Below are 27,102 nucleotides of genomic sequence, written 5' to 3' on the forward strand. Positions count from 1 at the left end.
AAATACGGGGGGCCCCAACTGAGCAAGAAATGAGGCCAGAAAGTCTACCGTGTTTTAGTCCCTTGGTCAGACCCGCTTTTCTCCTTGAAGAAGCCCTACAAAGAACGCCCTGGAGGAGATAATAGCAGTGTCTTTCACAATGGAAAGGTCAACCAACATGTGTTTATTGAGTGACTCCGTGGGCCAGCCCTTCGCTCGACTTTGTAGGTGATGACGAGACAGGCAAACCCACGGGGTGCTCTTGGTAAGCAGGCTGGAATCTAAACACACAAGAAAAATTGGAGAGCAGGCCGGAGCAGCATGTCATTGTGTAGAAATGTCCAGAAAAGATTCTGAGGATGGGGGTGTGCCGGGAGGCCAGGGAGTGAGGCTGGGCAGGAGCACTGGACAAGGCAGGAAGGAGAAGGTTGGCGGTTCCCGCGTGCGGAAGAGCTGAACGCCAGCTGTGGTGAGTGCAAGGCCTCCAGGCCGGTGTGGTGGGCACAGCAGGGGCCAGGGTCCCCTTCCCTCAGGCCAGCTGCCCTGTCCCAGGACAGGGGGCTTTAAACTTCGTGGCTCCCCATTTGCTCCTTCTCTCTCTCTCATCACTGCCCTTGCCGCTGAGGCCTCTTTGAAATTTGACTAAGGTGGCGATCACATGTTTTGGCATTTCTGGATGCAATTTGGTATCATAGCAAAGAATCAAAGGATATTTGCTATCACTTTAAAGTATGTTTCTCTCCCTCTTCCTCTGAGCACCTGACCCCACAATCATCGCTGGCTTTGAAATAATAGACCCATCATAATTATGAGAATTAGTCTGGAGGCTTCTGCCTTATTTGCTCAACCGAGGTTACTGAGGCCGTCTTTAGGGGTGGAAAGGGTGTCTGGCAATGGCAGGGCGGGGGCAGCCAGGTAGTGGGGGAGAGGGAAGGGCCTGGTGGAGAGGAGGCACCCCCTGCCCAGCCCAACAGCCCTCGCTCCTGGGGCCTGCGGCGGACCTGGTTTCCCAGGAGAAGCTCACACCGGGCTGCAGGTGAAATGCCCCACGTTTGTAAATGCTGAAACCAAATTTAGCAAGTGGACACTCTGATGAACGTTTGCCGCCTCCATGAGAGTACTGTCCCCACACTCTGCAGAGGCAGAAACAGAGGCCCAGGCACAGAGAAGGACTTGGGCTAGGGCGTGAAGGTGGCGGGCACGGTGTGCTGTCTGTCCCCAGGTCCAAGTCCCCGGCTCTGGCGTCCACCAATGTCAGACTCTTCCGTCAGCATGCCACCTGCACTGCCTGCCACTTCCCAAAGGCTTCGGTGTGCCCTTGGCCAAGGATGGCTGGCAGCCTCACCGTGGCTTTGAACCTGTGATGCACAGCCTGATTCGGTCACTGCCCTGAGCACATGGGACTGAGGGCCGCTGTCACCTGGCAGCTGGCTCGGGAACCTCCCCTTCCAGGCTGTGGGGCAGCGGCAGGGGGGCGGCCCTAGGCTGGGCAGGCTGCAGGGCTTATAGAGGGCGGCTTCACTGTTCTTACAGGGTTTGAAGGGAATAGAGCGAGAGTTAATGCTGAACTCTTTCTTTGACTTAATTTATTGTAATATATGTGGCTAAAATGTAGATCACACTGCTGTTTGGATCTCCGTTCTGATTCCCAAAATTGCAATCATGATAGGTGGATTATAACCGTGCTTTAACATACAGATGAGGAAATGTATTCCTGTGCAGTTTTCCCCTAAGGAGAAGTCAGAGGATAAGGGGCAGGAGTTTTGAATAACCTTGCAACACTTAGTTGTCTCTCTCGGTTATGGGATAAAAATTAGCACTACAGGACAATATGTGTCGTGAATGCAGCCCTGCTTTGAATATTCCTGTGGAAGAGCCCCCAAAGGGAACACGGAACGTGATTTTCCATCCTAAAGGAAAAGTCACCAGAATCCCATCTAGCGAAGTGGTGTAGCCCTTGTCAAATTGTTGTTATTTGTCTGAAAAATATTACGTGCCTACTATGTGCCAGGCACCTGGCTAGAGGCTGGGGATTCCAAGGGAAACCAAACGGACCGAAGATTTGCTGGGGGAAGCGAGCATAGCAGTAACTCCCGCGCGGTGTCCGTGGAGGGGTGAGCTGCGAGGGGGGCGGGGGGATGGGGGGAGGCTCTGAGCACCTGCAAAGCCAGGGTCCCAGGCTGAGGGAGAGGAACATCCAGGGAGCATCTCTCGGATGGGAAAGCAGAGCCCTCTTCCATAGTCCGGTAGTGCGTGCAGAGCCCCCCAAGACCATATGTCTGGGCAGACTTTTTCCTCGGGCCCCGACACTCAGCAAAAAGTAGAGAGGCAGAACCGACGGCCTGATGCGCTGCCCCGGGGCTTGGCCTCTGCTCTCCCAGCAGCAGCAGCTGTCCGGGGCCAGCACCTTCCCAGCCTCTTGCGTGCACCCCAAGGTTCTGTTCCCCTGGATCATGCCCTCCCCACCGCCTGCCCCCAGCATCTAGGGCAGGGCTCCTGGAGTTGCCAGTCTTTCTGCAAAACCACACCCAGTGTCTGATGTCTGTGTGGACAGGTGTTGGGCCCTGGCCGGGACAGGTGCGGACAAGGAAGGCCTTGGGGCAAGAGAAATTGTGAACAGTCTTGAACAGCAAGTGGGGTGGGTGAGGGTCCAGTGAGCAAGCTCTGTTCTCCTCGGAGGGAGTCAGGATTTGGCAGTAGGAACCTTGCAGTGTCTCAGGAGAGGCTAGAGGAGCAGCCCGGCGCCCCAGGCTAAGTGGCTGGGCTGACAAGGGGCAAGGGAGTGGGGACTGAGGCTCCGCAGACTCTCCGTGTCCCCCATCCCCTTGGAAGAGAGCTGGCTGCAGCCCATACCTCCCTCAGAGCGCAGGCCGCCCGCACAAGTGTGATGCGGGGCAGGTCTGAGGAGGCCAGCGAAGAACTTAAAAGGTCAAGATGGCTTCCTTTCTTTACACATTGCTCAGTATTTACTGAGCACCTATTCTGTGCTGGGAAGTTTTAGAGACACAGAGGTGAGAAAAATAGACTCCATCCCAGCCTTTAAAGAGTAGACATTCTAGTGGGAGCGTTGAGAATTAGGCAGGCATCACACACATGGGCCACGCCCCAGACTCTGGTTGGTATTGTGAACATCTGTTCTGGGGTAATCCCAAGGTCAGGGAATATCTCCCAAAGGAAATGACCTTGGAGCTGAACCCTCAAGAATGAGTGGGATTAACCAGGCAAGTAGGAGGCGGCGGTGGGCCTGGGGTCTGGGGTTTGTGTTTCAGGAAGTGGGACCAGCGTGTGGTGAGCTTCCGAGGTCCATCAGGAAAAAAGGTTCTCACCTTTTTCCAGAGCCAGGAGAGCTGGCTCGGGATTCTCATGATGTGCAGGGGATGCCCTGGACAGATCCAGAGCAGGCCAGGGTGGGGCTGGCATCTCGATGGCCCCCTAAGCATTGTTGAGGGAAGTTTCCAGCTCAGGTCATAGCCCCGGTCCCAGGTCACTGCCCTGGGCCCAAAGGACAGCTCAAAGATTCTCCACCTTGGTGTGTACTTTCCCAGGACCGTGCACGGGCTGGTCAGAGGGTCTGCGGACTGCAGTCTCCTTGCTGAAGTGGGAAGATAGGGCAGAGATGTTTAGAGGCAGCTACCCACTGCCCTTAATACTGGCCACCTCGTGAACGGATGGAGCACAGCGTGGGGAGGTCTGAGCCACTCAAAACACTGCGTGCTCCTCTCTCCCTGTCCTCTCAGTCCTCCACCTTTCTCCTCCTGCCCCCCACTGCTCACCTCAAAGAGACATTTGGAGTAAGTCTATCATGTCTAGGCAGTGCCTTGAGGACAGGTGCCATATAAGCTATAACATAGGGACTAGAAAATGTAGGCGTGATGGGGCCTTGTTCGTGGATTCCCTACCCCAGGGTCTGGTGGCATTTGGCACATGGGAAATGATCTTCCCAGTTTGGCAATGTGAATCCTCCTGGGAATTCCCGGGGGGAGGGCTGGCCATTTGAAGGGCTCCCATGGTGATCCCATTAGATGGATCATTACCTGCTGGTTTCTCCTGGTTTTCTGTGTTGTGAGTATTTGGGATCTCAGGGGAGGAGGGGACTGTTCCTTGAGAATCTGCCCGATGACTTTTCCTCATATTGTCTCATTTGGTTTTCACAAGAGATTGCAAAGTAGGTGTCATTATTCCCGTTTTACAAACAGTGTTTGGAGGCAGGGCAAGGCTAGGAAACATTTGCAAACACAAAGCCCGGAGGGGCAGGCCCAGACTGGAAGCCAGAGCCGGCTATCTTGAAGCCAGTGATTCTCTTACCCTGGCCGAGGTGCCTCTGTGGGATTTAAGGTACATGAAGGCCCTGCAAACCCCTTATTTCACGAGACCCTCCGATTCCTTTGTGAGAAGTACCATTATCCAGTGATTATCTAGTTTTACTACAAGGGAACTAAAGCTCATGAAGGTTTAGCAGTTTGCTTGGGAATCACAGAATTGAGACCCGAACTCAGATCGTGGAGTCAAACAGACGTCAGTGTTGGGAGGTGCTGGGCTGCTCGGGAGCTGGGCCCTTCCAGCCCGGCAGTCTCTGAGCAGGCCTGGGGGCCTCTCGGACCCCCTGCTCTGGCCTGATGCCCCCCAACCCCAAAAGCAAGGCTGCTTGTTGCCGCCCCTCCTTCCTGGGGGCTCCTTGCGGGACACCCTCCTCTTGCTTAGTCTGTTCCTTGTCCCCGGTCAAGATTCCTTTGGATTTGTCTGTAGGATTCGCAGAGTCTGGAAAGTTCCCTTTGAGAAATTTGCCAACACTTGATACTTTCATCTGTGATCAAAGGAAGAAGGAGCAGACTTGACCTTCCTGTTAAAGGCTGCTACCCAGGAAGCTGGTTCTGCCCGAAGCTAGGGGTTCAGTTCATGTATTCACATGTCATTCGTGTATGTATGTGTCAGGTGAAGAGTGGTGTGTCACCTACTAAGTGCCAGATGTGGAGGAGGGGGAACCGCAGGCTTGTTCTCTGCAGGCCACAGGCCGGAAGGAAAGCTGGTATCAGAAGAACAGAAGGCAGACTCTTCCCCTGGCCAGAGGAGCAATGGAGGCCCGCTCAGGATGGGACTGGTTGCTATCCGAGGTTCATAACACGGCCTGATATGTGACTGGGTAAGGTCACCCGTGTGGATGTCAAGAACTATCAGGCTCTTCCCAATTCCTACAAGGAACAAAACAGTGAAAGTTTTGCTGAAAGCGCCCTAGCCATATTCGCAACAGTCCACTGCCCTTCCAGCAGCCTCGGGGGACAGGGACGTGGGACAGGGAGGACCATTCCCCAGGGCATGCCCTCTGGCTTTGTTTTGCCTGCGGCTACCAAAACAATGGACCTCGGGGCAGCCTCGGCTGTATCTTTGGCTCCTCTGCTCTGTGGCCTGAGCCAAGGCCAAGGATTTTGCCCTTTGGAGATGCACCAGCTGGACAACAGATCTCCAGAAAAATCTCTGCGCTGTGATGAGCAGAACTGGAGAGATTATCATTATTATTATTATTTTGCTAATTTTTATATGCCATCCAAAGTAATTATTACCACAGGGTTTTGAAAGGTTTAGCATTTATTCAAAAAATTTTTAATTTTGATTCAATGATAGCATTTTTCCGATAAAGGTTCTCAAATTAAAAGGGCTAGAGAAGTCAGCGCAGCTCAAAAATGGCAGTAACTTCAGAGCTGGCAACTGACACTTGTTTTCTGCCACTGTTTACTCTTCAATAAAAAATGCATATTTACCATAGCAACCTCCTGATCACGTGACACCCTATCTTACCCGCTACCCTCTAAAACAGAATAGCTTCTTAAAGAAACACACACATTCTAATATGCATGCCTTTCAGATGCAAAAGTGTGTTCTTTATAAGGAAGCCCTCTTCCCTGGGATTTAATGCTAATAAACACGTCATCTTTATAGAAATCATTTTGGTCCTGTGTCTTAAATTTCAGGGTGTTCATTCTGGAAATCAAAATAAAATTACTCTTCGAAGCCCTTTTGCTTATCTTGAGAATTTGCTGATTATTTATTTTAATACAGTTCTAAAAATATATATATATATGTATTTGTGTTTATACATGCATATATATATATATATATTTATATATGGTTTTTTTTTTTCAAACAGCAGTCATTAGTATCGTTTGGAAGGGAGTCTGGTGTAGGTTCTAATGACCTGCCGCCTCATCTGTGATTAAAGATTGTCATCAGTGAGAAGCTCAACTGCAGCCTGAATTGCTTTTCACTGTTAACTTGGGAGAATTGCCTGGGTCTTCAGAGCTTTGGAGAAACTGCTCCACCCTGGACTTTTCGGGAAAGGAACATTGCCCCTCATTTGGGACCTTGGGCATGTGTCTGCTTCTATAGCTTCGGGCCAGTGGGAAGGGGAGGGCCCTAAAGCCACAGGCCTCTGCTGTCCCCACCATGCCATCCTGGCACAGGACGTGTCCCTTTGGCAATATTCCTATTACAAGCTACGACTAATTGGTGCATATCCTGCACCAGCCACCGTGCTACAAACATTATGTCTACCGCCGTTTTGCAGATAAGGAAACCGAACCTCAGAGACGTTTTATGTGATTCACCCAGAATCACACTTCTAAGAATTAGTGGAGCTTGGTTTTGACCTGAAGCCTTTGGATTGGGAATGGTTTCTGCTTCCTGTGTGGCTGGAACCTTTCTGTCCGACTTAGGGCTGGAAGGACAAGGAGGGAGGAGACGGAGAAGGGGACAGTGTGAGGCACCTTCCTGCTCAGAATGTTCCTCTGGAGATCTGCGTGGCCTTGCCCTGTCCCAGTTTTTTGGAGCACCTTCTACACTCTGATTTTCACTGGGGCCTGGCAGCTCGTGGCTGTGGGACCAGAGCTGTGGCCACTTCAGGAGGCTGGGGGCAGGAGGGGTACCACTGAAGCAGGCCTGGTGGAGTTTTAAAATTCTTTTCCGCTGCATGCGGACCAATCTGAAAAACAACATATTGCGACTTTCTTATGCTTGGTGGCTTTGGGGGGGGTTGTGGGGGGGATGCCGAGTGAGAAGTGAGGCAGGGCTCTCCACAGCAAAGTGGCACTGTGACCTGAACCTCGGAGGAGGAGAATCGCCCAGACCCCACACCCCAGCCAGCCAATCCGACTGCACCGTGTCCACGAGCCATTTCATAATTATCCATCATGAATGCCTCCATGCTGCCTTAATAGATTATTTAAAATGGTGCACATGCCTCCTAAGCAACCTCAAGTCAGTGCGCACTGTACATACATACAAGCCGGGAGAGGTAATTGCTTATCATGTATCTCTTTGTTCCAGACACTTTTATAAAAGAGTATGTATTATGTATGGTGTGACCTTCAAATGTCAGGAATGTGTTGTGCAATAAACTGTCAATATTTGTGGTTATAAGGTACTAGATGACTTTTACAATAATTGGAACGGCTATATTAAAAGCTTGGATCACTCAGCTGGTTAAAGAGAAAGACACAGGCCAGTGTTCATCAGGGACTTGCCTCCTGCCAACGATTAAATGAAAGATATTGCAAGGTGCTTAAGATGTCTTCTTTGTTTAAAAAAGAATATGGCAAAACATGTCTCCAGGGGAGACGTTATCTCCAAATCATGCCTTCTCCTTTCCGTGCGCTCGATTCCCAAGAGGAAACTCAGCCCCACAAGTTATGGCGACTGACCAAGTGCATTTTAAAAAAGATCAGTCCAGTCTGCGCTCGGTGTCATTTAGGTAAGAATTCCTTGAAACCCGCCCGGCAGTCAAAGACATCTCCTCCAGTCTTCTCCCTACCCCCAACTGTTCCCCTCAATAAATAAACGAGGAGGCTGTAAATTATCTTAAGAGGATCTTAAAAGCTATAGTTCTTTTTCTTTTTTTTTTAAGAAAATAAATTATGTAGAAATCTTTTGGGAATTTATGCTTTACTGAAAGTAGAGGCTTCTATAGTTTTCTTTTTTTTTTTGAGAAAGGAGTACTTCATCTAAATGATGGAAAAAAGAAGGCATAACAAATATTTTACAGTAATTACAATAATAATTGGGGCATGGATTACTTTAAAAATATCTGTTTCCCTGTACTCTTCTACTGATAAAGGTCTCTTTATGCGTAAGGGTGGCTGATTCTTCTCATGCCAGCTAGATCTTCCTTTAAAAGCCAGAAAGTGGGCAAGTGAAATAATGGATGGTACTCAGCAACATGTCCCTATCTTCTAAAAAGCCCACTTGTGGCCTTGCTGATTCTAAGTATGTGTTCATGGTTCCTTCCACCTGAACGGAGAGGGAGCTAGGAGATCCCCCCCCTCCGGCCACCTCCTCCAGGAAGCCTTCCAGCATGCCCCTGACCGCCTGCGTAACCCGCTGGCGTCACACTCCAGCCCTTGAAGGTGCTGAGCCCTTGGGGGCATTTCTGGTGTTTTGCTGGTACCCTGGGCTGGGTCCTCCCAGGCTATTCAAAGCAGCTTCCCTCTTGCAATCAGGAGCCGATCTTGGCCCCTGAATTTCAATTTGCTTGCCTCCTCCGATTCTTTTATTTATTGAAAAATGTATAATTAGGAAAAAAAAAAAAGTATGTATGGAGCTCCTGCTATGAGCTGAGTGCCTACCATGTGCGGGGATAGAAGGCCACACAGCAGTAAATGGCCTGTGTTGGCGTGGGGCTCACACTCTGGGGAGGGGACCGGTGGTAAGCAGACAATGCATGGGTTGGTTCGAGTCTGCAAAGGGTGGTAGGTGGGTGCTGTGAAGGAACACACCAGAGAAAGAGCGTGCGGGGGGCTGGGAGGCGTGCCGTCCTTTGGATGGCAGGGTCAGAGACGCCTCTCCGAGGAGAAGCCTTTGGGACCAAAGCCCGAATGCGAGTCTCCGTGTGAATTCTGGGAAGGAGAATCCCAGGTGGAGGGACAGCGGGAGCAAAACTCTAAGTTGGGTACCAGCTGGGAGGGCTTGAGGAGAACAGAGAATGGGGGGGCTGGAGTACAGTCGGGAGTCTGATGAGGTCAGAGCGGTCGTGGGGGCCACTTAGGAAGGGGGTTGCAGGCCACGAGAAGGAGTTGGGGGTAGAACCAGTGGGCTGTCCTTCTGCTCATAACCTGGCTTTTCCCCTGGAGGTGGCGGCTCCCCGGGGTTTTCCCTCTCCAGACTCAGTCTCCTGCCTGGTTCTCCTCACCCCGGGCAGGTTCACAGATGATCCCACTCTGCGCCGGTTCACCCTCACCGTGTCTCGGGGATGGGTCCCAGCCTACGAGGAGGCTGGCCAGAGCGAAGAGAGGGGTGTGCAGAGCCCAAAGAGACCCATCACACCGGATGTCTTGTCCTAGGTCGCTTCTGTGAGGCCCACATCCTGCCCACTGCATCCACGGTCACAGTCCCCAGGTTGGGGACGAAAAGCGCCTGCCCACTGCCGGGCCCTGAGGGCCTTGGGAGAGCCGACAACGTGGTTGCCGAGGATGTTTTCAACAGCAGCGTCCCACAGTGCCAAAGGGAAGAGACCCCATGGGTGGCCCAGTCACCAGCGGGGGTGTTCCGCACACTCCCCTGCCAGACAATTAAGAAAGGGCTCTGGGCTTGGTAAAACCAGAAACACATTTGGCCCACAGTGCTTGATTTTGAAGCCCTTGTGTATTTTAAGGGAAATTTAATCCATGTGTTTCTAATTCATTTTCACTTAACTCATCAAAATGTTGCTTTAGAGAAGCTATTTGAGATCCTAGTATCTTATATTTTTTCTCTCTCCAAATTTTAGCCCTTTTAATGACCTATTTCCCCAATTCCAGAAATCCTATCTTGCCAAAAGCAAATGGAGTTCCGCACAGTTTTGAGCTTGGGTCGAAGGTGAGAAAAGGAAGCGAGAACGTTCCACCCCTCCCCCTCTCCACCTCTGTGCACACAGTTCAGCTCACGCGCACGCTGGGCTTGTCCTAAGAACCCATAGGGAACTGACCTTCCACAAGTGGACACCCTTTTCTAAAATAGCTCTCTATTTAAACAAATAGTTTGGCCAATCCATATTAATGCCTAACTGTTTAACATGACTATATATGGCATCATAGCAGAGGACTCCGATGAACCGGAGACACCAGTTTAATACTGAGTCGGGACACGGGTTTCGTCCCCCTAGAGTTAAGTAGAATTGTTTACAGGAATGTTATAATTTTTCTGCATACCACTAATTTAAAATCATTTTTTAAGCGAAAGGGAAGTCTTCACTGAACCAGGCATCTCTACCACAGCAATCGCTGTTTCATTCAGGTCCGTTAATTTTAAAGTTTTCAAAATAAGGGAAAGTGTTAAGCTTTTGAGAGGAAGTACACATTCCTCCGGACCTTCTCCAAGGTGTTAGCTGTTTCCTGGAAAGATTTTTAAAGCACCGGCATCTGCGGGCAAAGAAACTAAGAGGGATGCAATTTTTCAGTGTTCTGCTCACCCCTTGGACTCCCCAAATAGTTTTCTTCTTCATTAATGAAGCGAGAGCTGTGCTTTTGAGATGCTCTTTGCACAAGGCAGACACTCAGAATTAACTGCACAACTCACCTGGGAAAATGCATTTTCTGTTACACAAGAAGTTCCATAGAAATTAAAATGCCATGGCATTTTGTGTCATAAAGTAGTAAGTGCTCAGGTATCCAGACAGCCCCCCTCCCCGCGCGTGGTTGCCGGGATAACTCTCCCGTTGCTGCATGGACTTAGCCTCCACAGCAGCAGCGTTATCATTTCTTTTCCTGGAAGTCTTGCCAAGATACACTTCTGGACACGTGAAGGGCAGGGCCGCCTTGGCAGGATGGAGTGAGAAGGGGCACACAGGAACGCTTTGAGAGGAACCCTCTCTTTCACTTCTCTGCCTCGCTCTGTCCCTTTTGGTCTCCCTGGTTCTTGCTCCCGGGCCTCGCTCCGTGAGTCGATGGGACTGCCTGAGGGACTGGGACTAAGCCCGGAGCACCTGACCAGGAGAGGTGGACTCTGCCTGGACACTTCCCGGTGGCCTCCGATGACGACGGCTCTCCACATCTCCGTGGCTTTTTCTCATTCACTCAGTCTGGCATGGGGCGGCTGCCGGCCATCTGGAGACTCAGCACCCCGTCGTCCTCTAGGTTTGTGATTCTTGCCACCCCAACCCCTGTCTTGTAGGCCACCGTGGCAGGGAAGAGAGAGGAAGGAGGGGGCGTGGCCTCCAGCCACTGGCCGGGATTTGTCACTTGATCTCAGCTCAGTGTAAATGATGTTGGGGGAAATAGGGGGGCACGCAGACTATTTAGGAGCACTTGTGTCTCTTCCATTGGTTTTCCTTCGCGGCTCTCTAAGACCCATCTCTGGTTTATCATTTGGCTTAGGTTGAGCCTAAGCTGGGCAGTGGGTGAAGACAGCCTGGAAGATGGCACTGCAGGGTTATAGGGAGCTGGAGGGGAAGGGTCGGGAGGTTCAGTCCTCTGGGCCAGGTGGAACCAGGGCAGGCAGTGGGTGAAGGGGTTTATCTAAGGACAGCCAGGCATTAGGAACCCGGAAGGAAAAGATGCCATCTCCTGACTCCCAAGTCAGCCTTCTCAGCAAACAAGCCTATTTTAAATATGTACCAAGGAAGCTCAGTGTTTAAAGATAAACTGGGGGGAAATCTACCCTTAAAATACAACTTTATTTCATTAACTAAGTTTTTACGTTGCAGTGTGTATATATATATATGTATGTATACACACACACACACACACACACACATGCGGGCACGTGCACACACACCCACACACATATTTAAGTGTATAATGAGGCCCCCGTAAATTCAAATCATATTCATGTCCAGCAGGATAGCCAACTTTGAGGATGGATTCAGACAGCGGCTGGTAGTATTTTGTATGTGTTTAGGCTTTAACTTTTGGAAAGTTGTTTGTCTTCCTAAGTATTTGATTCTTTGTCTATCCAGGCTGCCAGTTTGTGGCTCAGCTGAGGATGAGGATTCTAACATGATCCGTGCCATGTTTAATCCCTCTGGGTCCTCCTTTCTCCCACCCTCCCTCTGTGAATGCTGGGGAGATGGTAATGCACCTTAATGTCCCCTTGATCTAGGCCAACCTTGCTGTACACTTGGAGGATTAGAACAAGCAAATGGAAATGTGGGAGGCATGGTGTCTGACCTTAAGATGACAAAATTAGGAAGGTCTTGTCTTATGTCCCCTCGCCCCCAAATAACATATACTCGAAACATAGCTTGCAGTGACTAGGCCCATCCCCTCTTTTTCAGCAAGCCAGTCTTAGCTTGTAGGAATAGGAGAAAGCTTGCAGGGTTTTTGATACAAGTGGACAATTCACTTGTTCTAAGCCAAAGCTCTGGAAGGGTTATGCATACAGCCTGTGTCCTCTGGAGTATCATTTGCTGCATCCACGCAAGACATCCGTTTCTGAAGAATAGATCTCATATTTAATGGGGTCAAGAAAAGAAACAGGAATCCTTGGAGTTCTTTCTCTGCCATTTCCCCGTCACATAAGGCTCAGAACCCACCCAGGCTGAAGCTGGCCTCCCAGCCTGCAGCCAGATGCCCTGCTCCCGGGGACACCCCGGCCTCTAGAAGCCAGCAGGACTGACTGGCCTTTCTTTCACGGATGAGCAAGGAGAAGCAGACGTCACATCTGGGGTTGACCTCTGTGTACACGTCCACCTTCCATCTACTCAACACACTTAGAGCAAGTGTCTGCACGGGGAAAAGAGATACTGCAGGTTTTAGGAAAAGGACATTTTTTAAAAAGCTGAAACCAACCCACAAACGGTCTGAGGAAAGATGACAAATGTGACTTCTATGATGCTTCTTCCTTTCTACCGCCTGTTTCCTGGATAGGCCGGGAAGGCCGGTCCTTCTGTAAGCAGGCCTGGTGATTGCTTCAGTGTCCAGCTCTGTGGGGCCACAGGCAAAGCCTGGGGACTCCATCCTGGGGAGCCTTGCAGAAGGACAGCCGTTGGTGCTTTTATACTCTGGGGAGAGAAGGCGTCCTCTTGGGTTCCCGGTGTGGCTGGACCGAATTTGGCACGCCGTGCTCTCTGCTACCCATCTGGGGCCAGGCCCCCATGCACACACAGGCCCTACGAGGGTGCTTACTCAGCCACGGCTATCCTTGGCGTTCAGCCACTCGGACACTTCCTGGGACCACCCGCAATTCCCCTTCATCGTAGCTCAGGGTTTGTTTTTTCTAGTTGGATTAGTCTAAGAGTAAATGCCATAGGCCTTCTGGCCCTCCAAAAAACAAAACAAAACAAAAAAATAAAACAACACCATTTCTGTGTAAAGTGAAAATTAGGCTCTTAAATCTGCAAAGAAAGCTGTTTATCTTACAAATTTATTCTTTTTATTGGGCCACACATGTCCAAGATAGAAAGATAAAAGGAAAACAGATACAGGCCATCACTTAGACTGACATATAGTGAGGCCTTTCTCGTCCTCAGCTTCCATAGAACCTTCCAGAGTGGTACATGGGCCTTATCTATGTATTTATCTATCATGTGCCCTGGACAAGGACTCCCCAAAAGCTACAGTAGAAGTATGTCCCCCACGCTCTCTCCCTCCTATTGGACAGCTCCACCTTTCTACTGCTCACAAATGGGCTCTGTTGGAGGAAGGTTCTGGGGAAGCGCGTTGGGCTTTGCAGGAATTTAATGTCAAAAGTCCACGCCTGCCCACTACCTCTGTCCTGAAGCCAACATCCGGGGCACTTAGTTCTGCTTATAATTCAAACTGACAGCTATTGGCCTTCTCACTTAAATAGGGTATCTTAACTCTGTTGCAGGGAGCACTTGACAGATTTTTAATCACGCTCTTTGTGATTTTAAGCTGAACTCAGGATCCCACAAAAGGAAAGCTGAAGAATGCTGGGGGGCGGGGACAAATGCAACACGTTTGGGGTTGGGGTGGCTGGGGGCGGGAGGATGGGTAGGAGATGGCATTCCAGCTATTTATACCTAGGGTATAATTGACTTGAATTTGGCATCTGGCCATTGTTCTCCTGGACAGCAGCCCCCGGTGGGCTCAACCTGTGGGCTGTGGAGCGCCCCACTATGAGTGCAGTGGGGCGTTGGTTTGCCGTGAAGTGGCAAAACAAATCGTTTTGTGCGCACCGCACCCCCCCTGCCGATTCAGTAGCCACCTTAAAACATTCGTGTGGTTGACGAGAAAGCTTGGTGCTAGGTGGGTTGGGTTCTAGATGCCAGTAAACCCGGTCCTGCTACCTGTGCAAGATTATGAGGAAAAAAAAATGTTATGCTGATAGACCCTTTGAACGGCTCTTCCGAGGCTGGTTGGAGGAGTTGGAGAGAATGGGATCAAAAGTGAGCCTTCAAAGAACTTTTCCAGGGTGACGCTATCACTGTGCATTAGCCCAAATGCAGAGAGGATGCTTGAAGCCAAGGGTTTCCACGGTTGCTTGGAGCAAACATCCAAATAAGAATTAAATGTGATTGCCTTCATCTTGTGCATGGCCTATAAGTCTGTCCCTTTTGGCTGTTAGCGGAGAACACCAGGAACGGATGTTGTAGAATAAAAGCAATTTGCATTTTCCATTGCTTGGAAGGTACAAATCTTGTTTATTCTGCTTCTCTGCAGAACTCACAGGTCTGCTTATTATATCTGAAGGTCCCCTTGTTCTCCTAGTGGATCTACCATGGGTCCTAGAGGGTGGGCTGGGAGCTGCATCGAGGACCCCACCAGCCCCAGGAGCTTGTGTTCTGTGCCAAGGGGGTGAGCCTCTGGCTCTGCAGGGAGGCCAGCGGAGAGGGCTCCCATGCCTCCCCTCCTGAGAGCTGCAGATTCCCAGCTCCTGACCTGGTCCCTGGATGTCGTCTCTCTGGCAGTTTGATGTCGGGCCTCGGGTGTTGCAATAACATATCCTCCAACCACTAGATATTTTCATGGTTTTATTTACTATTATGTCCCATCATTTCCGTGCAGAAGGCAGCCGTATGTAAATTTTATTCCATTTTCTAATGGTTTGGGTTACATAACAAATAACAGCAAGAAGGAAAATTTGTATTGATACTTTACAGAGGAAGTTCTCAAGTCACTGCACAAAGATTTAACTGCTCTGCTCAAAGTTTATGGGAGTTTTGCAGCTGAGTTTCTGCACATGACTTTGAATATGTCACTATATGTTTATCATGGGCTAATTGTGGAATCGCATTTCCATACTTTTTCTTCTCCCTTTCATAAGATTACAGCAGCCAGCGATGGATACCAGGCTCTACAAGGAAGAAATGATCAGTTGTGGATAATTGTCTTTCCTGTCCCAAAATAGCTGTATGTCTGCATGTCTTCGGGACTCGGCCGAGACACATTTTTTTTCCTTCCATTTGTTGCTAGATATAATGCAAATGTGATTTCGATCCTATAGCGAGCTCTCCAGCTAGTCCATATTACAAATTAATCAGATTCAACAAACACCAACATTTTTAAACTTTTGGAAAAAAAAAATATTTAATAGGAGCTAAGCAAAAGAAGAAATCAAACCAGCTGCTGACACAGCTGTTTCTTTTCTTGTTTAATTCAGTTCAATATAAAGGTACCATATGCTGCTTAAAATGATGATGGGGAAGATGAAATAATTTAAGAGAATAACAAGAAAATACATGAATTGTCAGCATTCTGTCAGATTTAAAGAATGAAATAGACAGGTGTAGTAGTGACATGTTTAACTTTGTGTGGTGTTAGCAGTTTTGGTGCGAACAGCTTCTGACGTGCTGAAGTGATGTGCGAATGTTCTCCTCCGCTGCAGACATCGGCGAGGAGGCTGGGAGAGCTGCCGGCGTCCAGCAGCCCGCGCTGCTTCGCGAGAGGAGCCTGGGCTCGGCCATGAAGGACTGCCCGTACTGCGGGAAGACCTTCCGGACATCCCATCACCTAAAGGTCCACCTGAGGATACACACAGGTGAGAGGCGCGGGCGCGTCCGGGGGGCGCAGCGTCCAGCAGGGGCCATGCTCCCGGCTCAGGTCACCCCTGTGATGCCCCCAGCAACACCGCGCCCTCCACGGGGCTGTCGGGACACCGCTGCGGGGTCCTTCTGCCCCGGTTGGTCGCTTCGCAGCCGGCCTCCCTCCGGAGCGGCACTTGGCCCATAGACGCAGACCCCCTGTGGCCCGGGTCTGGGAGGAGGATGCTTGGGCGTAGGCGCCGGGACGGTTTGCTGATGTGTGTAATGCAGTGGGACCCTTGCCCTGACCAGGGTGCAGAGCACAAGAGAGCCCGGCTCAGACCCTGAGTGTGGAAGGGAATGGGGCAGCTCCCTTTCCAAATTCCCGGCTGGGATTCGGCACCCCCACCTGGGGCTGGGCTGGTGGAGGTGGCCCACTACCCGGGATGGAGGACCGGTGGCTCTCAGCTGGGTCCCCTCAAAAGAAGAGTGGAGGTGCTCTTAACCAAACAGATGAAGTGGCTGCTGGACCACCGTGGTCATTTCTCCTGTTTCCGTATCCTCCTAGGCCCTTGAAATGAGGACTTCTTGGGGGTCTGTCTGCCTTGTCCCTCGGTCATTTTTTTTTTTTTTTAGCTTTTCTGCTAGTTGTTTGCACATTGCCAATACAAAAAAAAAAAAAAATCTATCTGAGATATGGACACCTCCATTTTCTTTGATTTTTCTCCTGACACTTTATCTATTGGAGTATGAGCTGCTTCAGAGGATAGACAAATATGCCATCTATTTTCAAAAATAATTGTGGTCTATTTCCCAAGGAATCAATAAAGCTCAGGGTTGTGCAGGATATTTAGTGCATGCGGGCCTCGTGTGCGGCGTGTGGTTAAAGAGAAGGAGGCCTTCACCTGGAACCGCACCTGGTGCCTGCAGATCTCCCTGACACTGAGGGGTGAGCCCCAAGGACAGGTGTCAGTGGGCCTTGGGCTGCCATCTCTATTCGTGGTCTGGGGCGCAGTTAAGCATCGCCATCGTCCGTCCCTCCCTGCCCCAGAGCACTTCTCTCCTAGAGCTATCCAGAGCAAAGAGGGAGCTTCTCAAACGATGCACCTGTTCTGTCCCTCCCCCAGGCCCTGTAGGATCTGACCCATCTTGCACCATTCTTCATCCTCATCATCTCTCTCCAAACCCATGGCCTCCTTCTGGCCCCCCCAGTGCAGAGCGCCAATTCCTACTGCAGGGCCTCTGTGCCCACCGTGCTCTCCACCTGGAATGCCCTTCCTCCAGTGGTCACTGGGGGCTTAGCTTCCATGTGAGCTCTTCAGAGACACCATGTCTGATTACCCCGTCTAAAATATCCCTCGTGCCCCTTGTTCAGTTTTCTTCCTAAACTTAGCACTTGCTGAAATTATCTTGTTCAATTCAGTTGTTCATTTCCTTATGCACTGTCTCCCACCAAGTCGAATGTGAGGGTAGCAATATTGTCCATGTTTTTAATTGCTATAATTTCTAGAACCCTAGGGCCTACCAGAGCGCCTTACATGTAGTAGGGACACAATAAGTTTATTTGAAAGCTTGAATGTCAGAACAAACTTGAGAATAAATTAGTGACCTTCCTGTAGTCTGTACTGTGCCAGGTGGCACGGAGGGGACGAGGGTGGTGAGGAACGTGGACCTTTCCCCAGGGAACCTGCGGTCCTTTTGGAAAGGCAACCTGCCCATGTGAACCCATTGGAAGCCACAGTATGGCAGATGGTCTGCGGGTTCAGAAAGAAGACCCTCTCCCCCTTGAGCTTGGTGAGGGGCTCCTGAGTTCCAGCCTCAGGGCCTTTGCAATTCTCTGCCAGACAGGTGCACTGGTTTGCTCCATCATTTTCAGAGTTTGGCACTGAAGCCCCCTTCTCAGTGAGGTCTTCCCAGTGATCAGGCTCAGGATGAGGCAGCTCAGATACCTGGCTTTCTCAGATCATGCCGATGTCCACTTTCTTCCCCAGATAGGGTTGTGCTGGTAGTCGGGGAAGGAGGGGTCACAGACACCAGGAAGTGGGAGGTAATCCACTGGGGCACCCGTTGTTGGGCTGTCTGCAAGAGTGTGAACACCTGGCCAGGTGTGTCCTGTGGTACTGTCCTCTTATTAGCTGTAGACACAGGCCCCCGGGCCAAGCTTACCGTGTGGCTGGTGGCTCACCACAGCTGAAGTCTGTCCTGCCAGGCAGTGTGGGTTAGGAAAGAAAAGGCAGTTCTTCCCAACCAGGAGCTCTGCTGACCCCGCGGGGCCCAACTCCCATCAGCTGGTCCATCAGTAATAGGAGACACTCCGCCGAATATTTCGGGTAAATTAGGACCAAACTTGGCGGGAGTCCTGCTGAACATGGGTGGAAGCCAATGGATACCGCTTTTTGAAGTTTTAAAGCTTGAGAGAGGTTATTTTTTCCCCAAATTTCCGCTTCCTCTGTTTCACAAACTTGTGAGATTTGTGACCAGTAGTCTTTGGAGACACTGAGAGAACAAGACAGGGCCAGGGACAAGAGGCATTCCGGAAACTTCCCAGAATAAGGGAGAAAATGAAAGAAGCCATGGAAACATCACACCACCAGCCCCCCTCAGAAACAGCATTTGCTGTGTTTAAAAGGCAGAATGGTAACCAGATAAAGATCAATTTCCTTTTTATCAAAGAACAAAGAAGTTGGAAAATGCTTATACTCGTGCATCTGAATAGAACAGAAAGTGTTACATGTTCTAAATCACCAAAATAAATATCCATTATGACAATGTTGAAGTGTAGATTACACGAGTAATTAAAAATCAAAATCAAGTTATTTGTTAACAAACGAGGGGACCCGGGGCTCCGGTTGTGGGGGCGTCCTGCACTGCCCCACCCCTTTCTCTCTGTGTTCTTGGATTCTGAAGCAACATGGCCAGTGGTCTATGAAACCGAATCCATGTTTTCCAAAATACCATCTTCTGAAGTCTTTCTATAATGGACCCAGATGAGCACATTTAAAAATCCAGTGTGTAATAAATATATTTTAATTGGTCGGGAGATGAGGTGGTACATTCGCTGTGTTTTCCTGTCCTACTCCATCTTCATGAGCCGTCTTGATCATATAACATCTACTGATAAAAACCACTTTCCTTTTTTAACTCCAGTACACATTAACTCAATTACTGCCCTCCTCCTCCCAACACCTGTTTATTAGGGAGGTGCGGAGGAGATGCACCAGTCAGGTTGCTTTGAACACCTGGAGGCTGGGGAGAGCCTGCAGGAGCCAGACAGTTTCTGCTGCCCCCTGAGCCGCAGCCGATCCTTGCAGGATGGAAGGAGGCACGTGGAGGACCCCAGGGGTCCCTAGGGACCCTCACATCCCAGAGGCCACCCCACTCTGGCTCTTGCAGGGCAGATGCTATTTCCTGCCCACCCAGGGGAGGCTGAACTGCTTTCCTGTTTCACACAGCATCTCAGGCTGATTAAGATCCAGTCACTGGATGTGTGTCATTGGTCATCTCGAGTACACGCGGGTGATTTGAATTGAGGGCCCGTCAGCGCAGGCTCAGAAAGGAGGTGGTATCAGGGTTCTCCAGAGAAACGGTATATATAATTATATATATATATATATTATAAATATATTCTAAGTATATGTAATATATATTATAGATAATCAAAGAGTTTGTATATATATACAAAGAGATTTATTATAAAGCATTGGCTCCGTCAGTTACGGAGGCTAACACATCCCAGGATCGGCATTCAGCAAGGCAAGCTGGCAGACCCAAGGGAGCCAGTGGGTGAGAGTCCCAGTCCAAGCCCAAGTCCAAAGGCAGGTGAAGGTGGATTTCCCAGCTAGAAGACAGGCCGAGAGAGTGAATTCTCCCTTACTCAGCCTTTTGTTCTGTTGGGGCCTTCAATGGACTGGTCGAGGCCCCCCACATACATACGCGTTGGGGAGGGCAATCTGCTTTACTCAGTCCACCCATTCAGATGCTCATCTCATTCAGAAACACCCTCCCAAACACACCCAGAATAACATTTGAACAAATGTCTGGGTACCACATGGCCCAGTTGACACATAAAATTAACCATCATGGGGATGCATCAGTAAGCATTTGGTCCTAACCAGCAATAGGAGGCAGGGATGTCCCCTACGCTGCCCCCGACCGAGGCCGGCCAGTCGTTCCATGATGGGCTCCCTGAAAATGCACTTCCTTCTTCCCCTCACTGCCGCTTCCGCCAGCCCCATCTCGGGGAGACCCTCCAGGGTCCAGTGTGTCTGTTGTGTGTACAGGAGGTGGGCATGTGCTGATCAGTCAGTCTCTGAAAGGCTGGAGGGGGGTGTGTCCCCCACACAAGCCCCAGACAGGTGTGACACCCCATGTGTTGGCCGCGGGACCCCAGGCTGGGTCCCCTCTGGCGGCTCACCTGTGCATTGGGTTCCCCAGGAGGCTCCCTGTTGTCTCAGGAATTACCATTTTAGAGAAATGTAATAAGCAACCTCACTCATGAACACTTGGAGGCACGAAAGTTCAGAGACTAATTAAAAATAAATCTCATTAGTTTTTTTTCCCCTCTCAAATTATGCGAGTGGTTTATTAATCTGGTTTTGATGTGCTGCATGCACTGGTCCGGCCCTGAGTTGAGAACCTCTTTATGAAAATGCGTTTGCACAGGGAAGCCAGAGGTGGTTTTCAAGGGCTCTCGGCTGTGGTCAGGGTGGGCTGGTGGGCACGCCCAGCTGTGCTCACCCCTGCCGGGTGGGTGCCTTGGAGAGGCAGTCCCTGGATGGGGTGCCCTCCTTGGCTCTCGCTTGCATGCTTATCCCCGGGCAAGGCTTCTCTGTCCTGGTAGAACCACCTATATGTCCTGCACTACCCTCCAAGGGATGTGTGCCCAGCTGGGGGTGGGGGCCGCGAATTCTCTTGGCCTCTTGACCGAGGCTGTGTCTACACAGCACGGTAGCCACTGGCTGGCGGCAGAAAAATGCAGCCAGTAGGGACAAGGTAATAAGAACAATAATAGTAACGGTGGCCAGCACTGTGCTGAGCTCTGCACGTGAATTCCCTCCTTAACCCTCACAGCACCCTGGTGACCGGGGGCCACCCAGAGACGTGAAGTGACCCACTCCAAATCGCCCAGCATCAACTGCAGGGGGCAACCCAGATCTGTCTCCTAACTGCTGCGCTGTATTGCTTTTTTTTTAAAACTTTTCTGGGTGGATTTTTGGGCTTGTTTTAGGGAATTAATGCAACATTTCTTTGACAGTGTGTGTCCACACCATAACCAGCGGGAGGAAAGGAAGTGACTTGTACCCACAAGGTGTGTTGACGCAGCCTCCCGGCGATGTAAAAGGGAAGTACTGTACACCCTGGCTCCTCCTTTACCCCTAACTCAGAATGGCCTGTGGCCGGGCCTCCTTGACCCTGCGTGCCTCAGTTTCCCCATCAGCAAAGAGAGGTTAGGGAGGCGGTGAGGCAGGGAAGGGGCCACTGTGTCACCTGGAGGTGTGGAAGGCCGCCTCAGGAGATGATAAATGACGCATGCCATTTTGGAAACTGCCTTTCATCTTCAAAGAGCTTCCCAAGCACCAACTGGTCTCTAGCTGTGGGTGGAAATGAGAGTTCAGTGGGCCTAACCCAGGTGCCTAACGCCTGATGTCCACATCCCTTACCTTTGATGCTTCTCTGTTTCCTCTTCTGGGTAAGTTAACCAGGCTGTTTTAAACGTTTATGAAAGCACATTGAATAAATATTCAAAAAGAGATTGGTTAAAATGGGTGCTTCCCCCCCTTTTTTTTCCCTAAAAGGAGAGCATGTGTTCTTGTCATTAGTGGGAGACAGCCACCTGAATAATGATGGGGGAAAAAAAAAGGATCTGCTTGCCCCAAAGACGATTTTTTTTTCTTTTTGTTTTGAATTAAATTCTATCATTTTTTTAATTTCTAAGATGAACTAAAAGCCCATTTTATTCCTCCAACAGTCCCCCAAACTTGCTGTTCCTACCTTAATGACATCCCAAACTTTTGTTGAAAATAATTGATTGCATTTAAATTTCCTTAAAAGTTTAAGAGGTAATGTTACAGTATAAATTTCCTACCAAACACTAAGTAGGGAAATATCCATTAGTGAAATTGACTACAGTTTCTACGTAGCTAACAATGTGCCGTATACAGTAGGGCATGGCTAATGAACACTGCAGTGGGTGATATTTCATTATACAAATTAATGCTCACATTTTAATGGGAAAGTCACATAATGAATCTCGGCTTCAGTGACAGCAATTAGAGACACAGATTGTCCCCTTCTGGACAAGGCACTGTTTAGCAATAAGCAGCTGTGTGAAAAGTCTTCAGGTTTACAACATATATATGCTTTGGGGGAATTAGTGTACAATTTATATTAATGTACTGAAGCTTCGCTGCAAAGGCACCACCATATTTATCTCTCCTGGTATTAACTAAGTAAAGACATGTAGAAAGACTAAATAAATATCAAATAGAGGATGCAAATACGGGAAAATATTCAGTTACCCAACTTAAAAGTTAAAACACTTTTGGAAATTTAGCACACACGCACACACACACACACACACGTTAGAAGCATGAAGCACTCCTTAAAACCTTGCTGAAGGGATTTCCAAAGAGAATAGTGTGAATCCACCTGTTATTTTTGGAGAGGCGCTATTGGGTATTTGCTCCACTGAGAGGTACCAACGTAATTCCCCAGAACAGTGAGGGTTCCTTTGACTCATCGAGTGCAAAGTAGAGGCTCAGAATGATGAAAGACATGCTCATGTAAAAATAGGTACAATGAACTAATTAAACCACTTGGTCATATATTTCTAAAAATTTATGGTACAGAGACCGGGAGATGTTATCAATGTTATCCCAAAGTTGAATATACATCTTGTGCCATGTGTCAGTGGGTAGCTGCTTTAATGTAAGATGTTTCCAGTAATTCATTACTCTGTTGGAATGATGAACTGATGATTTTTTATTTCCGTATGCATTTTCTAGCAAAAATCTCTTTTCTAGAAATGTGCTGTTTGTGCCCATATCTTATTCCTTTAAAATATTGTGAGAGGTTTCCCCAGAGAAGGCCACCAGTGTCCTCACCTGCTTTCCCCAGCGGCTGAATAGCTCCGAACTGGGCATCCTTTTCCCAGATCCAGGTTTCAAACAGGTTGCCTCCTGCAGACCCGGGCTGCAGAATCGGGTGCTATGGCCCTTGCTGGGGTTGATGTTTGAAAGCAGGTGCCAATATTGAGAAACCAGGATATTGCACATAGAAATCTGGATGTGGGGCTTTTCTTAGAAGATGTCAGAGGTCCTCACGTCCCCAGCTTCTTGGTGTCAGTGGTGGCTGCCCTCTAGGACAGCCATCTACCCCTTCCCCTACTGTTTTGCACACCCCTGTGATCTGCCTGGCTCTGAAGGCATCCGCGTGTCCGGCTCCAGCCACAGGCAGATGAAAAGACAGCAGGTGCCGAACATCGTGGAGGCGGCTGGAGGACTCGTGACCCCCCTGCAAAGCTTGGGGCAGTCTCAGTGATCCTCCCGGTAGATTTGGGCCAATTTATGGCCTAAGTGGCCAATCATTCAACCAGACAGAGCTGCTGACAGGGTCTGGGTCTGCCTGTGCCATGGGGCTGTGTGGGGAATGCCGGGTGGCCCCCTGACCTGTTCCTTGGCAGAAGCCTGGGGCTTGGTTAGAGTTCGCCCAGCACGCTGGGGTTGAAGCACGGGGCCAGCCACGGAGACCCTGACTATGAAGCAGCTCTCGGCACGGGGAGATTCGGCAGCCGTCGGTCACCAAACACAGGAGAAGGGCTTGACCAGCCCTCAAAGCCTGCTAACGGGGCTGATGGGTTTCTCCCCGCCTAGTCTAGGCAGCTGTTGGGAGTTTGCCCCCAGCACTCTGAAATGCACCCTTGGGGGGAGGCGTGTCTAGGTAACCGCCGGGATGTTTCCAGTGATGGCGAGATCCTCGGGCTGCCTGGGGTTGTCCAGGTGACTCCATGCTGGGGTTTGCCTGGCCAGGCACGCACCCATGTGGGTGCAGGCTGTAGTCTTAAGCGTCTCCTCTGCCCTCTCAGGGATGAAGCCCGGGATGGTGAGGGAAGCCTTCAAGGAGACGGCAGTCGTGGTTATTGTTTCAGGGTTATAAAGAAAATAAAATCGAGGATTTTGTTTTTTTAAAACACAAATCCAAAGGGGTGGATTTATCCCCTAGAACTTCACTCTGGAGCATTTCTCGGGGAATTGGGGTGATAGGAAGCCTCCCCCAAACAAAGCCTTTAGGAACGAGGCAGGAGGTGGAACCATGCAGAGGGGCCTTCCGTTGACGTGAGCGGAAGGTAGAGAAAGGCCAGGGGAGGGCTTTCTAGAGCCTGTGTGTATCACGTGTAGCCAAAATAACCCTTGAAAATTCACTAAATAGCCCTAATCCAGCAGGGCCTGGACCCTTGGAGACTCAGATGCTAAGATGAACTCTTGTTTCTCAGCTGTGGCGTGTTTTCCCTGGAGGGGTGGAGGCCAGGGCCTATTCTGAACTTTATTATTTTTTTTAAAGATTTATTTATTTATTTGAGAGAGGGAGAGCTCAAGCGTGGCGGGGAGGGGCAGAGGGGGAGGGAGAGAGAATCTCTAGTAGACCCCCCACTGAGCCCACACTCTGATGCGGGGCTCTGTCTCACGACCCCTGAGATCATGACCTGAGCTGAAATCAAGAGTCAGACGTTTTACCAACTGAGCCACCCAGACGCCCCTATTCTGAACTTTAAGAGAGCAGTGGGTTGAAGGGAGAGTTTTTCTCTTTGTGTTGTGTGAGTTATGTATGTGTGGTATGTGTGTATGTGTGTGATATGTATGTGTGTGTGTTGTGTGTGCATGTGTTATATGTGAAGTGTGCACACGTGGTCTATGACTGTGTGGTGTATGTGTGTGTAATGTACACGTGTGGTGTATGAGCGTGTGATGGGTGCGTGGCATGTGTATGTGTGTGGTGATATGTGTGTGTAGATGAATGCTGTGCATGTGATGGATTGTGATGTGTGTGTGAGTGTGGTGTGTGTGGTGTGTATGTGTGTGAACTCCACTTGCTTTAGTAACTGTATGATCTGTCTCCCCTGAAAGCAGTGAGAACTGGGGGCCTTATCTCTTTGGTTCTTCACTCATTTGCCCTCTCTACTCGGGGGATAGAAGGTAATCATTCATTCAATCAAAACATTGTGTGTTGGGGCATCTGGGTGGTTCAGTCAGTTAAGCGTCTGCCTTCGGCTCAGGTCATGATCCCAGGGTCCTGGGATGGAGCCCCGCGTCGGGCTCCCTGCTCAGTGGGGAGCCTGGTTCTCCCTTCCCCTTTATTCCTCCCCCTGCTTGTGGTCTCTCTCTCAGATAAATAAATAAAATATTTTTTAAAAAACCATTGTGTGTGAACGGATCTGCACACTTCTGGGTGTGTGGGTGCCTACGTGTATGTACACATGTGTCTCTGAGCCCATTCAGGAGACTTGGTTTTGCTCTTGACGTGGGTTTTAGAGCTGACATGAGCCTTAGGGGGTACTAAGTACACCACCTTCCTGCACTATAGGTTGAGGAAGCAAAGTTCCCGAGATGGGAATCCTGTGCCCCAGCGAGTGCAAATTAGCATGGGGGCTCTGGTCCCTCATACAGATGCTCCAAACACTTCCTAGGGTCCAGAGCAGACCACCTTCCATGCTAAGCCATCCCACAGTGTCCACCTGGGAAGCTCCCCCCAGTGCTTCTCCACCCAGCTCCGTAGAAGCCCACGTGGGGGCCTTTGAGAGACCCAAATCCCAGCCTTCACCCCAGGCCAGTGAATTCAGAATTTCGGGGAGGTGGAGGTAGGACTAGGCATCAGCATTTTTTTAAGCTCTCAAGCAGTTTCACCTTGGCCTTTTCAAAGTGTACTCTTTACCCCGCATTAGAATCACCAGGTACACTTACCCCAAACCTCGAGAGTCAGAACTGTGCATGAGGTTCCGGAGGAAAGGTCTTAAAATCCCCTGTTGATTCTGATGCACAATCAAGTTTGAGAACCACAGCTCCGGTGCACATCCTTTGGAAATAGACATCCCTGTGCATCCCTGCAGCCCCCACTGAGTCAGACTGCCCCTCACCCCATTGAGGCCTGGAGGCAAAGTCCACATTCTCCCTCTGTAGCTCCTGCTAATGAATGCCCGTGCATTCTCTGCAAACCCTTTCCCAGATGCACTTAATCATTTCCAGGTGCATTTCTGAAATGCAACCTGAGTCTCACCCAATACCTGCAGGCCTCACCTCTGCCAGCTCTCAGTGCGGGGCCCTCCCCGAGGTTCCCGCTAACCTGGGGGGCCAGGATTCCGAGTCCCTGGTTCGGATCTCCCGTCACAAGCCCTGCTACTACCCCCTCAGCTCCAGGGCCTATTCCTGCTCCAACTGGCCACCAGACTTGCAGGTCAGCCCAGAATTGCCTGTCCACAGCACCTGTCCCACTGAGGGTTCCCTAGCCTCTGATGAGATACCCAAATAGCATCGCTGGAGTGAATCTGAGCCTAACACAGATTGAGTCTAAGAAGTGAGAGAATGGTGCCCGAGTCCATTTATGCCTTAAGCTCAACGGGGATAGAGTCTTACTGCTCGATCTATGTCATTGGTCTAGCCAGATACAGTTGGGACCTTTCCATTTAGAGAAATATATTCCCAGCTGGGCCCCTTTCCCATCTCTGATGTGTCTGGGGAAGACCTTCCGCGGCCTGCAAGAGTGAATGAGGAGTACAGAGCCACCATTTTGGAGAGGCAGGCATGGTTTTTCCAAGGTTCCAAGACAAAATCTGGAGATGACGTGGAGTCCCCTGCTCAGAACCTGGGCTGATGGGCTTCTTAGTTACAGTACCCAGGAATCCTTCTCCCCTCCTCTCAAGCGTGTTACCCCTAAATGCCCTCTGCCTTGGAGATTGGGAGTCGGAGCCTCCACTGGGGCACAGTAAAATGTCTTCGGGATGCACCGCTCACCAGTGATTTGCTGTTTCTTTTTACATCAGTCTGGTTTACACTAGCAATGGAGGAAGGGCTGGGGGGACACAGTTTCCTGAGAGGAGTAATTGTGGATATCGACAGGGTGCCACTGGGAATCAGCGAATGGGCTGCCACAGCCCTGGTTCTTCCAGGGAGCTTTTCGATTCCAAAGTCCAGAAAAGACCCTGGATTGCAAACAAATTCCTGGAATATATTTAAATCCACATCTTTTTA

General features: G+C 50.0%; 1 protein-coding gene across 4 annotated transcripts in view; it reads left to right on the forward strand.

Moving 5' to 3' along the window:
* ZNF536 (zinc finger protein 536) overlaps positions 1–27,102 on the forward strand; it is a 407,924-nt gene that overhangs the window by 239,436 nt on the left and 141,386 nt on the right. For all 4 annotated transcript variants that reach the window (XM_081806658.1, XM_081806659.1, XM_081806660.1 and 1 more), the window contains one exon: positions 15,727–15,879. In XM_081806658.1, the coding sequence (XP_081662784.1) occupies positions 15,727–15,879 (153 nt within the window). The remainder of the gene's footprint in view (positions 1–15,726; positions 15,880–27,102) is intronic.

The sequence above is a fragment of the Leptonychotes weddellii genome, chromosome 16, assembly GCF_054177405.1.
Source record: "Leptonychotes weddellii isolate Sample4059 chromosome 16, ASM5417740v2, whole genome shotgun sequence".
Lineage (NCBI taxonomy): Eukaryota > Metazoa > Chordata > Mammalia > Carnivora > Phocidae > Leptonychotes > Leptonychotes weddellii.